We start from the raw sequence: 17,822 nt of genomic DNA on the forward strand, positions 1-17,822 counted from the left end.
TCACCCCCATAATCTCATATCGATCATCTAGCCTCAATAGATCAAATTATTTATTGACATATATTTATATTTATAAACAATTATAATTATTTTATAATATAGATAATATATATATATATATATATATTTCAAATTACTAAAAATTTAATTATTTTGTACATTTTAAAATATCAAGCGAGTCGTCTAGGATCTTGGACGATTCATTGTGATGGACAATCTACACTATCTTACCTGATAGCACTGAGTCCGACTAACTTGCCCATGTCAACTCCCCATCGAATTGAATATAATCACCAATCAACATTGAAAAGTGGGCCCCATTGATGACTCAGGAAACACTACTTCATTAGTTAAATATCGCATAGTTTAACTCCCATCCGATTTATGTAGAGTTAACTCGTACGATTCACACCATTTCAAATGAATTAAATCATTTTAATTGGTTTAAAACTATATATTATCTATTATTTTTAGGCGCTTATAATGTATTAATATATTAATTATCAGATACATTATGTACAAATCTTTATTTTGCGACAAACGTTTAAAGTATTAAATGATAAATTAATTCACGTATCAGCAAACATAAAACCCGGTTGGCTCGGACGAGTGATGAGTATTTTCGAAACATCAAACGAGTCATATCGGATCTCGAACGAGTTAATTAATTGATGTATTTTAAGTCTGACGAATGCTACGCTGTTTCTCTCTCTCTCTAGATCCAAATCTCTCTTACATTTCTCGCTCTCTCTCTTCTCTCTTTCCTTAGATCCCTCAATTTCCCCTCTTTGCATCTCCATAATCGATCTCTAGTTCTCTCTCTCTCTCTCTCTCTCCTCATCTATTGATCTTCGATTCCAACTGTGATCGATCGTTCTTTGTCTCCGTTCTCTCTCGGATCAGATCGAGCTCGCCAAGAGCTTCGCGATGGATACAATCATGAATCCTTTCTCTTCTGGAACGCGATTAAGGTAAGAGACAATCTTGATCAGGTCATATGGTAGATCAAATGCCTGAAATTACGTTGTTTATGCTTCTGTTTATGTAATTTTTCTTTAATCTAGAGTTACGGAGGTTAGGGGGATTTGTAGTTATAGTGATGATTTTGATTCGTCTAAGTAGAGAAGGATTGAATTTTCAAAATAGATGCATTTCTGTCTGAAAGAATTAGTGCAACAATGTAAAATTGCTGTTTTTTCTCTTAATTTGTAACTGCAAAGCTTGAATATAAATAGAATTTACACAGAAAGACATAGAGATCTGTTAAATATCTCTAGTGGAGTTTCAACTGAAATTACTGAACCACACCAAGGAAGAAGGCATAGTAATTGAAAGAAGAAGCAATTTGACAATAGTAGAAATTTAATTCCTATTTTGATATCCTCTGTTTGAAATCAAAGGTTGGTTGTTAGAAATTTTTAGAGCAAAAATTCTCAATAAATAAGGGCAATTTTTTTGTTTTTCTTGTTAGCTAAGCTAGAATTGAATCCACGACACAAAGTTATATTACAATATGTCAACCAGCTGAGTAATGGGTCTAAGCCCTATAAATAAGGGTCATTGTTGATTTAACAAACAAGCTTGGAGATTTTATTAAATTAGTGACATTTAGTTTGTATTGGTAGAATTTTTTATATTTTTACCTTTCAATTTTTTTTTTCTTTTTTGGTTAGATCTTTGTTTCGGGGTTCGACTCAAAAAATCTTTTGGTTGGGAGCCATTTATAAGATTCTCTCTAAGACTTAGCCTCTAGAACTAGTTCAGTTCTTCCCTCCATCTTCTCATTGGCGCAAGGGGTTTTTGTTAAAGGCAGTTAAATTTTGGATGACCTTCTCATTGCCAATAAATTTATAAACTATAGAGATCGTTCCAGTACCCTTCTGTGAAAATAGGTTTTGAAATAGGAATAAGAATTTGGCATTTACATGTCAATGATAACCTGGTTCACGGGGGCATTGTGGCATGAACTGAGATTTTTGAGAGGGTTTTTTATGCTGTTTCGAGGTTGTGTTGGGTTGACAATTCACTTAGCAAAAAACCCAGGTCTATGTGGCAGGAGATGTGGTTGATGTAGAGAGTTTTTCGAGGATTTGGTTTGTTTCCTTCCACTTGGGCTTTCTATTAGGTCCAAGTTATTGATCTAAAGCTTTGTGGTACCCGCTTATAAAAGATTTGGCAGAAGGCCGGCCTCATAGAAATCTCAATATCTTTTCAAAGGGTGGAAATTAATTCTAATCAAAAGAACTCTGTCCAGCAGCATTCCTATGCTTTATTTTTTATTTTTTTATTTTTTTTTTTTTTATCCCAATGCACATTTGAAGGATTAAGAAAGTTTAATTAGGATTTTTTATGTATGTAATTTGTGGACAACCAAGTGCCATGTGGTGGAGTGGAAGACTGTGAGTGATCCCAAAACCCCTTGTAGCTTGGATAAGAATCGCTTGACTGGTGATGCGACTTTTGTCCCTGAAAGATGTTTTCCCTGTACTCTTCTCCCTTTCAGGGAAAAAAAATCAATTGGTGATGGATTTTATTGTTCCAAAAGGTGAAGTCATTCCTTGGGTTCTTTATTTTAAAAGGAAAATGAATGAGTGGGAAGTCCTCTGTGTTGCTAAATTATTAAATTGTATCAATGGTCACCCTACTTCTTCCTGAGAGTCGCAATGTGGTTATGGTTATCGACCATAGCCCAAAGTGGTTTTTTTTGTTTTGCTTGGACGGTCTCTTGAGATGAAATTTGGCTATTGACCATTTGATTAATTGTAAGAAAATTATCATGGACTTCCGTTCTCTGTGCAAAAACAATGGAGAAACATGTAGTCATTTGCTTCTCATTTTGATCTTCCTATAGCAGTTTGGGCGCACTTCTTTCATCAATTTGAGATTTGCTAGATGTTACCTTGATCAATTCTTATACTTTTTTGTATTTGTCATACTTCTGCCTTTTCTTTCGGGGGGTTTCCTTCCCTTTGCTATCATTTGGGTTTTTGGAAGGAAAGAAATACGGGATTATTTTATGCGACTTATATAAAGAAGAATATTTGAAGGTGAAGAGGTGACTCATTATCATCGTTATTAGTTTTGGACGATTTTGTCTTTAGATGCAGGGCTGGATTTACACTTGGGGCTGTGGGGACACTTGTCCCCACAAGAATTTTCAAAGCCTATGGATTAGTGAGCTATTGCGACAGATTTTAGTGGCGGATAAAAAAATCTGCCGCTATTGCCCCCACAATTTTTTTTTTCCACTCTTAGTTGCCCCCACAACTATTTTTTTCACTCTTAGTTGTCCCCACAAAAATATTTCTACTCTTAGTTGCCCCCACATGGGCAAAATCCTGGCTCTGCCCCTGTTTAGATGAGTCCTTTTATTTTTGTATATTGCCATCTTTTCTCAATGAACTTGTACTTATAAAAAATAAGTTGCGAGATTCTTTTTTGGAAGGTTCCCTTTTCTATTTGATTTGTGGGCATAAATGTTAAGAAATGAAACAATTGATTGCTATAAATCCAAAAATAGATCATAAACTATTTTTGGACAATTTTATATAATTAATGTGATTACACTTACTGTTTCATTGCAGAGATATGATTCGGGCTATACGTGCTTGCAAAACTGCAGCGGAGGAACGTGGTGTTGTGAGAAAAGAGTGTGCTGCTATTCGTGCTGCAATCAGTGACAATGATCAAGATTATCGGCATCGAAACTTGGCAAAGCTCATGTTCATTCACATGCTTGGCTATCCCACACATTTTGGTCAAATGGAGTGCCTGAAGTCAATAGCTTCTGCTGGATTTCCTGAGAAGAGGATAGGATATCTTGGACTCATGTTGCTTCTAGATGAAAGACAAGAAGTTCTTATGCTGGTTACAAACTCTGTGAAACAGTATCCAATATTTATGCAGAATTCTTTGATATGCTCAATTGATTTACTTGGTTGAGGACATTATCTATACTTTGGATTAAACAGCTTTATGAAAAAATTGAAAGAAGAATTTATATTTTTAGCTAAAAAGAAAAAAAAGAATTTGCGCATTACAGTTCGTATCCCTTGACATATGTGCAGAGATCTCAATCATTCAAACCAGTATATTGTGGGGCTTGCTCTTTGTGCTCTGGGGAATATTTGTTCGGCAGAAATGGCTCGTGATCTTGCACCCGAAGTGGAAAGATTGTTTCAAAGTCGAGACCCAAACATTCGAAAAAAGGTAACTTGTTTTTTTGGGGGATAAGCAGGACTTGAACCTGTGACCTTAGTTACTTTGCAATGTGTCAAACCAACTAAGCTTTGGGGTCTAAGCCCATAAAAAGGTATTTCATTGTGTAGTAGTTTTCTCCTTTACTGTCAATGAATCCATAAGCCCAGCCCTAGAAGTAGGGCTTAAAATGGGTCGTGGGCTGGATATGTGTCTACTCATATCCATATCCGGATTTTTAATTCGGGTTCAAATCTGGATCCGGATCCGACTCAGATCCTTCTAGCTTAAACCATATCTGATTTTTTTTTTTTTACTTTCATTAAACCCATATCAGAATCCGATCCGATTGAATTAATTTATTAAAAAATTAAAAAATAATTTATTAAAAATGTGGCTTAAATGTGATTTGAACTCAAGACCTCTCCCCTTTTAAAAAGAAGCTTTGACCACTACACCTAATAATCATTTGTATATTGAATGATAGACTAAAAAATATAAAAATATAACATACAACATACAAAATGATATATCATTCAGATATAGAGATGGGTCCATATCCAACCCGTAACCGACTTAGGTCAAGGGACATCAACACATATCCGACCCATATTTTAATTCGGATATGCTTTAAGAAACCAAATCTGCTAAAAATCGGATTCGGATCAATCGGATTTCGGATAAAATCCGACCCATTTTAAGCCTTACCTAGAAGTGCATAGGCAGGAGTCTGAGCTATTGGCTTGGGGACATCAAAGTTGTGATGTCATGATCAAGTGGTTAAATGGCTTTAATCCCAGTTTTCATGTGGTATACTGGTAAGTACATGCCCTGAGGCTATGACATCAGCATCCCCTTATTTAGAACACAAAACCATCCTGAAATAGTTAGTACTGCAATAGGACGTAATGGCAAATCTGTATCATATTTGGCGATGTGAATGTTATAGCATATTATGCATTTGGTTCTGTGGCATATGTTTCTGGTTCCGAAGTGCTTTTGTACAGATTCTTCGGTGGTTTTCCTCTTAAGAGGCCTTACTAGGATGGCATTTCGAAAATTTTGAGGTTCTTCCTATGACTATAAGTGATATTATAAGTTGCATCTCTTGCGACTATTTTTGGGGCTATGTTATTTTTGTGTGGTTCGTTAATTTTAATATTAAGTAACTGTTATGTTTGGAGTTGTTAGATCATGAATGGACTTATATGCATCATAGATTTTCAAATAAAAAGAATGTTGGTGTTTCTCCTTTTTTTCCCCATTTCCTTTCATTGTGCTCCATAAAACTTTCTTTGTGTATTTATAGGCAGCATTATGCTCCATAAGGATCATAAGGAAAGTGCCAGACCTGGCAGAAAATTTTATTAGTCCTGCTGCTGCCTTACTAAAAGAAAAGCATCATGGGGCCTTAATAGCTGGAGTTCAGCTTTGTACAGATCTATGCAAAGTCAGTGCAGAGGCTGTTGAGTATTTAAGAAAGGTAACTTGCTTACCATGACTTCAATTGTTTGTGACTATGGTATCATGGCAATGCAGCAACTATCTTGTGGAGCATATTGAATTATGTGCAACTTTCTGCAGTTATGGTGGGAAAAAGATGTGCCTTGAAGTTCTCACTGCTCATGAGTGAGATGCTTCATATCACGGATTTCTTTTTTCCCTTAGCTATTTTACATTGGACTTGTTGGTCCTCATCTTCGATTCTTAGTTGGAACAATACAGAAATGCATACTGGCTTTATATAAAGTTAAAGTAATGGAATATTATTCTTGTAGCTGGCTCTTAATAGTAAGGCAATGGTGATGATGATGGCTGTAGAATTTTTGAGCAGCAATACTGATTTTCTTCCAGGATATTTGGATTGCACTATGTATATTTTTTTTGATACGTTATTGCACTATGTATCAAAACAGAATACAAAGAGAAGAAGAATAATAAAAAAGAAAGAGAAGGGATAAAATGATAGAACTTGGAATCACACCAAGAATGACGGAGAACTCAAACCAAGAACCTCCGTTGTAGAGTATTTACATAGAAAACTCATTTAAAGAAACTAATTCTTTATTCTGTAAAATTCATTTACTCTAAAACAATCTGTGACATTGTTTAAGTAGAAAAGACTGTTTGCTAAAGCCTAAAGGACTTCTAATTTGTTTTTGCTGATTATAAATTTTATTCAAAAAAGGAGGTCGAGGTGACCCACCTTAATTTGCCTTACCTTGTATGCTAGGTTAACTTTCCCAAAATAGTATATTTCCGAAATAGAAACTTTCTTGAATCCTGAAATAGAAAATTTTCAAAAATAGAAAAATTTCTAAATCGAAATAAACTCTCCTACTAATTTAAAATACTTAATGTTAATCTTCTAAAACAAATAGGTCTCAAAAAACACAACATAGGTTCATAAAATAAAACAAAACTGTGGCCCAAATATGATACGTCCATGATCTTTGATATCTCCATAAAAAATATTTAGTTTGAAGTAGGTTGGGCGGCTGAAGCCTGCCAGCTGATCTTGCATAGGCTATTTCATCATCTTTCTGTAATTCCGATCCAGTAGTCATCTATGACTTGACAAAAACATGTTTAGGAGAAACAATTTTATCTCCTTTCCATTTTTTTTAATTTTTAATTTATTTGTGAGATGTATACTGATCAAAAACTTTGTGAGATGTATATGCTTGTTTTGTGACTATTCCACGAAATCGATCATCTAAAATAATTCATGTACATGGACTTTACCAGGATAATGGTGCTACATCCACGACACATTTTTGTATCAGTCAAATCCCAAATGAAACAATGATTTCAAAACACTTGATTTTTCAGAATGTTTTGGGGTGTTTCTGAATGTTTCAATCCCTAAGGTTTTGGTTTGTTATACACTGAAACATTATCTTGAAAGGAGATTTTAAACCTCCCCCCCGCCCCCAACAACTAGTAGCTATTCTATGGAAAAATTGGGCAGTGTGGTAGTTGAGAAACCCTCCTTTTGATTATCCACTTCCTCCAGGTCTTTCGACATAGGGCTTATTTTTGTGCAGGGGTGCTAGATTTGTATTTGTTATAGAGCAGCTTGTACATGTAAAAATATCCAGTTACCACAATTGGTGCATTGGTCTTTGCAGTGTTAATGCTTTTTGCCAGTTGGTTCCATTATCACAAAGCTGCTCCAAGATTGGCGTGGTTCCAAGATGTAGAATCCATGTTGAATCACTACTTAGCAGGGTTACTAGGACTTGGATCTCTTTCTTGGGCAGGGTACCAAGTTCATATATCTTTACCGATTAACCAATTTCTAGACGAATCAGAGAAAAACAAGTTCTATTTGTGCTAATTCTTAAATATTTGAATCACTTGACATAATGTACTTATTGGAAAAAAAAATGATCCTAACTTTTATTATGCATTCACATCTTATTGCTTGACAAGTTATTTTCATCATGATCCCAGAAATGCACGGATGGTTTGGTTAAAGTTCTAAAGGATGTTGTGAATAGTCCATACGCACCTGAGTATGACATTGCTGGGATTACAGACCCTTTCCTCCATATCCGATTGCTAAGGCTCTTGCGCATGTTGGGCCAAGGAGATGCTGACGCTAGTGACTCTATGAATGATATTCTTGCCCAGGTCGGTTGCCATGTCTTGTTTATTGTCTCCTCCACTACACTTTGTTTTATTGATTGGTCATGGTGACTAATACTTTAAGAAATTATACTGGAAGTATTGGCTATTTGTGCTTCGAAATTTATTTACTTGACCAATCAATTAGCACCATGCTGTTGAAATAATGTCATTTTCTTGTATTTTTCTCCTCCTTTATAGTGGAGTGTTTTTGAATAAATTTCTCCATGTTGAAAGCATGTTAAAATGGAATACTGAGCTGCATATAATCCATGCAATCATTGTTAAATTATTTGCTATTTAAGGTTGCAGAGAATCTAGACACCAACACCAAAAAGCAGCTTGGCTGGTATTTTTTGCTGTTCAATTAGAGATTATATTTATTATGGGCTTCGAAAACAGGCCAGTGGGGTTAGCTCTAAGCCCATAATGGAAAAGTGCTTTAATCAAATGGATACAAATCACGAATAATGCTTAACTTTTGGTGTATAGGTCCATCAGAAGGAAGCTAAATATCCATCCATCAGTGGAACCAAGAAAGTGTTCCACGTGGAAAAGGAGAGATTTTCGTTTTTTCCTTCCCCTTATGGTTTGGAGAACAAATATCCCTTCTAAGGTTTTGGTGTTTATGTGGCTCGCGACGCTTTGAAGATTGCCGACCATAGATTTTTTGAGAAATAGAGGTTTCTACTTAACAAGCTTTTGTAGCCTTTTTCAAGTAGACGGGGAATCAACAAACCACTTTTTTTTGCATTGCCGTTATGCCTATAAAATTTGTAGACATTATCTCAACTTGTTTGGGGCGGTGGGCTGTTTGCCTATCTCTGTGAAAGTGTTGATGGAAAGTTGGATTGAATGGGGCAAATATTTTACCATGGCAAAACGGTTGTTATGGGATTTTGTTCATTTGCTATGTGCTGGCTGATTTGGACGGAAAGGATCAATGGAGTGTTTGAAACAAAGCTAGGAAAGAGGAGGAGCTCGTGTTGGAGGTGTTAACTTTGTTATTCTTTTGATGTAAAAGGTAAAGGTTTTTAAGGGTATTTTTTTCGAAGATTTTCTTGTTAGGTGGGAGAGGGTATGCAATTTAAGTATGGGATAATCCTGTTTTTTCTTGGCTGTTTTTCGGCCTTGCTTGTTTGTTCTGTTTTCTCGGTTGGTCTCCTCAACCTCCGCCTTTTGTTTTGTATGATATCATCTTAGCTTAAATAAAAAAAAGGGTTTAGGAGCCACACTCTTTGTTATGGAGTGTGGAGACAATATAGAGAGTGAGTAGGAGATGTGATGGCTGAATTTTAAAATTTGAAAGATGTGAACCCATAGTCACGAAAGTACGGGTTTAAATGGCAAGGGTAAACTTGGGAAAAAATGAGAAACTGGAAAAAATGGTAAAACATAAAAAATACAAAATATTTTAAAAATTATAAAAAATTCTATATAATAAAATACAACGGTGGACTCCACTCCCTTTAGCCTTCCACATAAAGAGGGTTGTGAATTGATCTTGCTAGGAATCCCGAGGATAAATTTTAACTTTATTATCTTTCTTCTTTTCCTCTTTTACAAGTATGCCTTTCCAACTTTATTGTCTTTCCCCTTCTACCTCCTTAACCCCAAGCACGGGCAAATTCTAGTGTGTATATAATACATTAAACATTTATCTTAAGTCTTTAATATATTTTTGGGCAAGACACATAGTTAATGCATGATAACATGTTTTCACACATAATTATACATGTTATGGTGCTAGGAAAAAGGTTTAATCATCAATATATGTTTTGTTCATAATGATACAGTATTTAAAAAAATTAAAAATCATAACATCAAGGTATTATCATCAAATCCCATATTTCTATATTTATGAATAAAAAAAATCTTATGTTATGTATCAAATCCCACATTAAACAACAACCATGAACCAAATCACAACCAACCACAAGACCACAAAAAAGTGTTTTTATTTTTTGAAAAAAATGAAAAGAGTCTTTAAAACATATAAACACACATTTTAAACTTAAAAAAAAAAAACGTGATTTTTTAAAAAGGTTTTTTTTTTTACCGCTCTAATCACCAGAGTTACAAAACAGGCTGCCTTTTTTTTGTGTGTGTGATTATACGTGAAACTATGGGCCATAAAAGTGTAGAATCCAAAAAAGTACTCTGAACTTATAGAAAAGGTGGTTTTCTATGACCACTTCTTGAAAGTATGCAATCATGTTATGATTCATATCATCTTATGTATGAATAGCCAAAATTTTCAATCCCAAATTTTTGTACATTCTATAGTAAACAAGTATTTTTTTTTTTGTGTTGTCATCGTGGCTTTTGCAGTCTCCATGCAAGGCAAAAATTATTATTTCCAAATGCCAATTACTTGGACTTTTTCTGTGCACTATTATACAAATGAGAATTGCTAACATGGATTTGTCTGCCTTTATTTATTCTTCATAGTTCATACCATATCCCTGTTGGTATTAGTAGTTTTTAAATATTTTCTCATTATCCTTTATCAAAAGCAGTGGCATTGTGCTGTTTATTATTCATCTTCTGTTCATATTGAATTATGATGCACACAATTTCTAGATGGAAAGTGTTAACTTGGTTTCAAAATTCAATACTTTTAAGGAAATCTCAACCATTCGTACGACAGATACTCATTTTCCAGTTTTCTTTGACCTACTGGGTATTTTTTTTCAGGTTGCAACAAAAACCGAGACAAATAAAAATGCAGGGAATGCCATTCTCTATGAATGTGTTGAAACTATCATGAGCATTGAAGATAGTAGTGGATTACGTGTACTTGCCATTAATATTTTGGGAAGATTCTTGTCAAACCGTGACAACAATATCAGGTCACCTTTTCTTTGGTGCATTTTATCCTGGCATGATTGTGCAATTGTGATTCATTACCCTCTGTAGCCAAGAAACCATATCTGCAACAATGCCTTGGGTAGAATACGTGAATTTTATGGATTCACCATATACATACATACATATCTGAAACCTTGTTAACAACCTTGCATGTCTGTGAATTTTATGGACTTAAAAAATGATTTTCATAGATCCTGTCATTAAACTCTCTCATCATTCTATAATTCAAAAAAAGGAAAAAAAAAAAAAAAATACATGATTTGTTTCATCTAACCATGCAATATACTTCACAATATTGCCTTTTAGCCCCTCCTGTCCATGACTCTCTCTCTCTGTCTCCTTTTCTTTGTTAGTCTACAAAACCCTCTTTCTTTTACCTGTTCATTATTTTTCAGCCCTATAAAAAAACATATTTTTTTTTCAAATTCTTTTGGGTTGAAGTCATAGTCTCTTTCTTAGATTTAAAGCCTAACTTTAAAAAAAGAAAAAGAACATAGTAGTTATGTGATCTGGGTTTCTTTTGGCTGTCTGGGCTATAGATGTTTATTTCAGATGTTCTATTTAGAAGTCAGGGCATTCATACCATTGGGTTGATTTGTCTGCTTTCTTTCACATGTTTTTCTGTGTTATAGTTTCCATTTTACTGCAGTTTTTGGTCATAGTTTACCAGATTTTTCTTTTCCCAAATGATTTCATCTCGTGGACGTCTTAATAGTATATATTTTTTCTTGTGGGTTTGAGATGTTATGAATTGAAATCCATTGCAGGACATTTGTGAAAACTTACTGTACTTCACTGTGGGCACTTATGAACTGAAAACATACTGTCTTAGTAGTATATATCTTTTCTTGTGGATTTGAGATGTTATGAATTGAAATCCATTGTAGGACATATGTGAAAACTTACAATACTTAACTGGAACTTTTCTTTGGTTATTATTTTCAGATGACATTGATTCTAGCTTGAAATTATTACCACTTAGTCTGGGATTCTTGTATATGTGTTCATAGGAATTGAGATTCTCTATAGAACTGATGAGCTCCAGTTTGTGTTTCTTTTGATAGTTTCCTGTAGATTGACATGGCAATTTTTTGCTATAATGTTTTAGTTATTTGTTTTATTTCGAAAAATAACTTTCACCAACGTTTGTGAAGGTTGCCAGTTGCGTCACATTTTGATGCATCATGATGATGAGCCAAATCCATAATTCTTTGATTTTCCCAAATCCTTGTGATAAGGCTTTGATAATGATGAGCCAGTTGCTTTTTGTGAAACTCACTATGTTTTTTTAAGTTGTTTGGCAAACATAAATATTTGACTTCTTTCTGTTTGTGTTTTGGTCATTGTAGTTGTTTCATGGTTCATAAATTGCTTCCATAAATAAAAATATCAAGCCAAATTGTCAGTTGTGGATATATCCCACATACTCTATTATTTTTATTTTCTTCTAATTTTAAGTGGTTGCTCTTCTATCATAGAAATTGATATATTTTACCTCATGTCTTTTGTTAGATATGTTGCATTGAACATGCTGATGAAGGCTATTTCAGTAGATGCACAAGCAGTGCAGAGGCACCGAGCAACGATTTTGGAGTGTGTAAAGGTATTCTATGTGCAGATTTTGTTTCGCTCCACATAATCACTCAACAATGCAGCATCATATGCTATTCACAATGTACTTTTTATGCTTTATGCTTTTGCTCTTTCTCGAGTAAATTCTTACTTACCCCCCCACCAACAAAAAAAAAAAAAAAAAGTAATAAAGATTTCTAGATCTCAGTTTGAAAATCTAGAACCATCTGATATAAATCATGGTGCTACCAGGAATTTTAGATAGAAGTTCCTTCTATACAGTTATTCACGTACCATCTATTCCATATAATAAAACACAATGGTGGACCCCACTCCTTTGTTTCAATCTTTATACCCCATAAACAACATATCTCGAGAACAATTGTCCCTCCTTTGTCTTCTCTCTTCTTCCTCTTTTTAGAATACCCCCAATTTTATTGTCTTTTCTCTTCTACCCTTTTTGAAAACTCCCCTACAACTTTATATATTACCTTCTTTCTTTTCCCCTTTTCCAATAATACCACTCTAAATTTATTGTCTTTCCTCTTTTACCCCCTAATCCCCAAAGAGGATGCCCGTCGTGCCATAGGCACGGCATGGGCAAAGTCTAGTAGGATTACATTAGCACACTATGATAGAAAATGATATTGTTTGTAAATGGGCTAGAAATTTTTGGGATGAATCTTTGATGATGATATTGTTTGCCCATGCATCCATTGATTTAGAATTGCATGATAGTTTTTGTGTTGGCATTGCCAATCTTCAAATAGTTGGTATACGGCAATGACTAGTGATGTTTTCATCAGTTGTTTTTTTTCCTTTTCTTTTGAAAGACCATCTCCTTCTAATTTCTTTATTTTTTACCATCTCATGTTTCTGTCCTCATGTTTACTATCCCATGCATCCATTGATTAGAATGGCATGATAGTTTTCACGTTGGCATTGCCAACCTTCAAATAGTTGGTATAAGGCACTGTTAGTGCTGTCTTCATCAGTTGTTTTTTCCCCTCCTGAAAGAGCATCTCTTTCTAACTTCTTTATTTTTACTTTCTCATATTTCTTGTCTTACTGATTCCATGATTAAGGTAGTTGGCTGCACTTATCAGTGCTACGAATTGTAAATTCCTGGGTATCTGATATGTGTCAACATGCATTTTTATTTATGGGGAATAAGCAATGATGCATTGCTTGCTTATATCTGCTGCACTAGGGATGACCTTGCTTATTCATTTTACAGGATTCAGATGCTTCAATTAGGAAGAGGGCCCTTGAACTCATTTTTCTTCTAGTGAATGACAGCAATGTGAAGCCTTTGACAAAAGAGCTTATTGATTATCTGGAAGTAAGTGATCAGGAATTCAAAGGAGATCTTACGGACAAAATTTGCTCCATTGTTGAAAAGTAAGCACATGGGTTATATGATTTACACTTGCACTTTTTTCCCTTATCTTTAAAATTTGCTAGCTTTGAAGTATATATTTGTGTAGTATCTATGAGTTATGCTAGCTTTGACTGAATAGGGTCTCATTGGTATGAAGATTTTAATTTTGATTTTGGTTAGCTTTGAAATGAATTTGAATAGTGTGCTAATACTGTGAAAATTTGAAAATTATTGAAATATTTAATAAAAACATAAGAATAGAGTCTTTTTCTGGGCAGACGCCATACCCAGTTATTGTTTACATATTCTCCCCTAAAGTTGATTAAACTGTCTCAAAACCATTCTCAATTTCTTTATGGATTCTCCATTGGTATGGCCCCACAATACCATTATTTTTAAATGATAGAAATATTCCTCACATGGGGTATAGAAAATACAACAGGATAATTATAGTGGCGAGTACCCTGAGAATAGTGCACAATATCATTTTATTTTTAAAGATAAAAATGCCCTAATTGACCAAAACACAATTTTTGGCAAAAATACTCACTCTAATGCATGGAAAAACAATTGAATCAAAGGTCATTCAATTGCCATTTAATTGCAATTATCGAATGGTCATTTTTTCTTGTTACACTTCATGGAATGACAACTGGTACTTCAACCTTAGATGGGCCCATCCTTAATTAACCTATCTCTATTCCATATTTCCATTGTTGGAAAAATCAAATTGTCATGACACGGAGATTATGCTATGGTCTATTAGCCCTTTTGCGGTTTGTTGGGGTGTTGGGAAGGAAAGCAATTTGAGAGCGTTTGAGGGGAAGGCCCACTCGATGTAAGAGATCATAATTAGTATTTTGGGGTTTATCAGTCGAATTTTTATCAGTCAAATCTGTTATGAGAAATGCTCAGATCAAATGACTATAGTTCATCAATCATACTGGTTTATTTTGTGTGGTTCTGCATTATAGAGCGAACAATTTTTTTTTTTTTCAAGAAATCAGTGGGCCATAAATGTGTCGAGTCAGGCTCCAAATTATTTACGGAAAGGCTACCACTACCTATAACAGTGGTGTTTTTGGGCAAATGAAAATGTTAGAAGGATTCTTACGTGGTGAGCATTTTTCAAAAACTTGTATTTTATCAATTAATGGTATTTCTATTTTCTAAGAAAAATAACATTTGTGTCCAATCTTAATGATGTTGAGACATTCTTGTGTTTGACACAACGCTATAATTATTTTTTGTTTATCTGCAACAAATGAGACTTGTTTTTGTCATAAAAAAATAAATGGTATTGTGGAGCCCCACCAAGGCAAAGTTGAAAAAGTAAGGTTTCGAGATAGTCTTCTCACTCCTAGTAAAAGAGACTTGAGAATATGCATTTGAATTTCTAAGAAACCATAAAATAAGTATGAAGTACACTCATTATTTACCATTTTATAATAAGGAACTACTGGGAGTAAGAAAACCAAGATCAATAGCATTCCATAGAGATATTTGAGACTCGAATTCTCAAATTTTTTGAGAGCCATACTTACACATTTGAATGTTTGTAATATTATGATGATTCCAGGTCAATGCATAATACATAAAGTCCAACAAGGAGTCTCATTTGTTCCAAATTCTAGGGTTTCTTATTTGTCTTTGATTATATGGATATTCCAAAAGACACGGTGCATGCCTTTTCTTTCCTGCCTTGGTTAAGCAAGTCATTTGGAACTCGAGAAATTCTTTGGAAGATTTCTTTTTGGAAAGACCATAGTATGTAAGGGGATTTGGAAAGACCACAATAAATCTGCTTTTTGAGGATTGTACGATCTTTTTGTCCAATGTTTCTTAGTACACTAGGCTGAAATTTGTAGATTGATCATTGATTTTGAAAGATTTTAGCAATGTTACGATCTTTTTGTCAGAGGTTTCTTATTACACTAGGCTGAAGTTTGTAGATTGATCATTGATTTTTGAAGATTTTAGCAATGTTATGCTAGATAATTTCACTCTCAATTGTGAGGGATCTTTTGTTTTATATCATAGCCAATCTCAGCCATAATGCTTGTACATATCTTTTGTAACCTTACTCCATTTGATACATAACTTTTTCTACCAATAAATGATAGGTAAACCCGAGGACATTACCGTATGGATCTATGACCCATAATTTGTAATTTTTAGTTTATTAAGTAGATCATACCTAATTGGAGTCCATATATACTAAGTATTGAAATCATATGTGAAATTGTATGTAATAACAATGCTTCATTTTTTTAGAGAATTTTCCATGTCAAGACACCTTATTGTACCAATGTTTGGATTCATGCCAACCCACTTTCGAGTCACTCCTAATCTATTTTCATCTATTATCATGTGCTGTTCATATGATTTTTTTGGTTTGTTTATCATCTTTTTTAAATTCATTCCAACTCCATTGTATATGTATCATGAACTCTAGTGGTTTAAAAACTATTGCAACATATGGAAAAGCTGTATCATCATGTCGTCGTATTAGGTTTGTGGGGGCTAGTGTCTAACACGTCATATCAATTAGAGGTGTTTTCTTGGAAGATGGATTGGGTTTGTACTCTCTCTGTGGGCTAGTGGTTGGAGTATGTGGGGGTGTTGTGTCTCCATGGATTGTGCATTTTTGGCTGGTTTCGTTGACCCCCTTTTAATGAGATTTTATGCACCAACTTTTTTTCTTCTACTGAAGCATGTTATACTTAGTTTGTTTTGTGATGAATAGACTTCTAGATATTTGTTTGTACCCAGCATCCCAGTAAGCTAATAATACATTGGGGTAGTTGTATAGTTTCTTCCTTTTTTTTGCATGTTCATACTATTTTTATGAGTGGTTATCTCATTTTAGCCGTTCTTTACTTTCCACAGGTTTTCCTCAGAGAAAATATGGTATATTGATCAGATTCTCAAGGTTCTGTCTGAGGTATGTGGTGAGCCATGGGATATAGGTCCTATTCAATAATTTTAGGTTGCACTTTGTGTGTTATGACTAATAGATTGTTTAGATTTTTTTTTCTTGCTTTACCCTTCATTTTGTTATAGTTTATGTTAGGAATACACAGGTTAAATGATGCTATTTACTGTTGCAAACCACTCTACGTAAAACCAATTGATGTTAAGAGAAGGCACAACTATGAATATAAGAGGGTCATGGGTTGAACTGGGGCACGATACGTGAGCACATGACACCCGGGAGCAGAGGTAGATAACACAACACCCTTCCCACCCCACACCCATAATGGTGGAAAATTCCTTCGAGGAGACTCAAACCTGTGACCTATACAGACCGTGCTTCTCTGATACCATGTTGCAAACCACTCTACTTAAAACCAATTAGTGTTAAGAGAAGGCACAACTATGTAGATACAGAGGGTCACGGGTCGAACTGGGGCACGATACGTGAGCTCGTGACACCCGGGGGTGGAGGCGGATAACACAACACTTAACATTTACTACCCTTTATGTTGTGAAGCAAAACACACTTATTTATCATGAAATGATTCTACTTATCTGCAATGATAGTCACCAAGTTGGAATATGGGTTTAAAATAGCAAGGGAAGAACTTTAGAAAAAAGGGAAAATGATAACATACAAAAATTAAAAATTATGAACAAATTTATTATATAAAAATTCATAGGATATTTTTTTTTTTGAAAAGTATAATGTATTGAGCAAAAGAAGGAGAACAACAAAGAGAGAGGCCGAGAGAGCCTCAAGAACAAACAACAAACAAAAAGCAGCAAATTAAAGAAAAAAAAAAAAACAAAAAACAAAAAACAACATCACTGATTGCATAAAGAGTCCCATCTAAAAACAAAATCGTTGAAGGTAGTCCCCGCGAACTCTATATTCTACTTTGACCAAATGTATAATAGACCCAAAATTTCCAAGAATCTTGCACGAGAGGTACTGCTAACTCATAGGATATTTATTCTGTGTTATCAATATATTATTGTGCAAAAATAAAAATAAAAATAAATACACTATTGAATATTATGCACGATGACATGTTTCACACATAATTATACATTTTGTCATGTTAAAAAAAATCTAACCATCAATATTTCTTTTGAGCAAGATAACACATTATGAAAAAAAAAATTAAAAACCATAACAACAAAGTATTGTCGTCAATCCCTCATTAAACAA

At 34.3% G+C, this 17,822-nt stretch overlaps 1 protein-coding gene across 1 annotated transcript in view; it reads left to right on the plus strand.

The window, feature by feature from the left end:
• Positions 1–707: 707 nt before the first annotated feature.
• Positions 708–17,822, plus strand: part of LOC147405630 (AP-1 complex subunit gamma-2-like) — a 31,875-nt gene continuing 14,760 nt past the window's right edge. Inside the window, exons 1-9 of the mRNA XM_086433426.1 lie at positions 708–971; positions 3,585–3,887; positions 4,068–4,209; positions 5,507–5,680; positions 7,654–7,833; positions 10,525–10,679; positions 12,211–12,301; positions 13,508–13,671; positions 16,541–16,595. Coding sequence (XP_086289552.1) covers positions 928–971; positions 3,585–3,887; positions 4,068–4,209; positions 5,507–5,680; positions 7,654–7,833; positions 10,525–10,679; positions 12,211–12,301; positions 13,508–13,671; positions 16,541–16,595 — 1,308 coding nt within the window. The 5' untranslated portion in view covers positions 708–927. The remainder of the gene's footprint in view (positions 972–3,584; positions 3,888–4,067; positions 4,210–5,506; positions 5,681–7,653; positions 7,834–10,524; positions 10,680–12,210; positions 12,302–13,507; positions 13,672–16,540; positions 16,596–17,822) is intronic.

The sequence above is a fragment of the Akebia trifoliata genome, chromosome 3 (genome assembly GCF_017979445.1).
Source record: "Akebia trifoliata isolate Shusen 1 chromosome 3, ASM1797944v1, whole genome shotgun sequence".
Lineage (NCBI taxonomy): Eukaryota > Viridiplantae > Streptophyta > Magnoliopsida > Ranunculales > Lardizabalaceae > Akebia > Akebia trifoliata.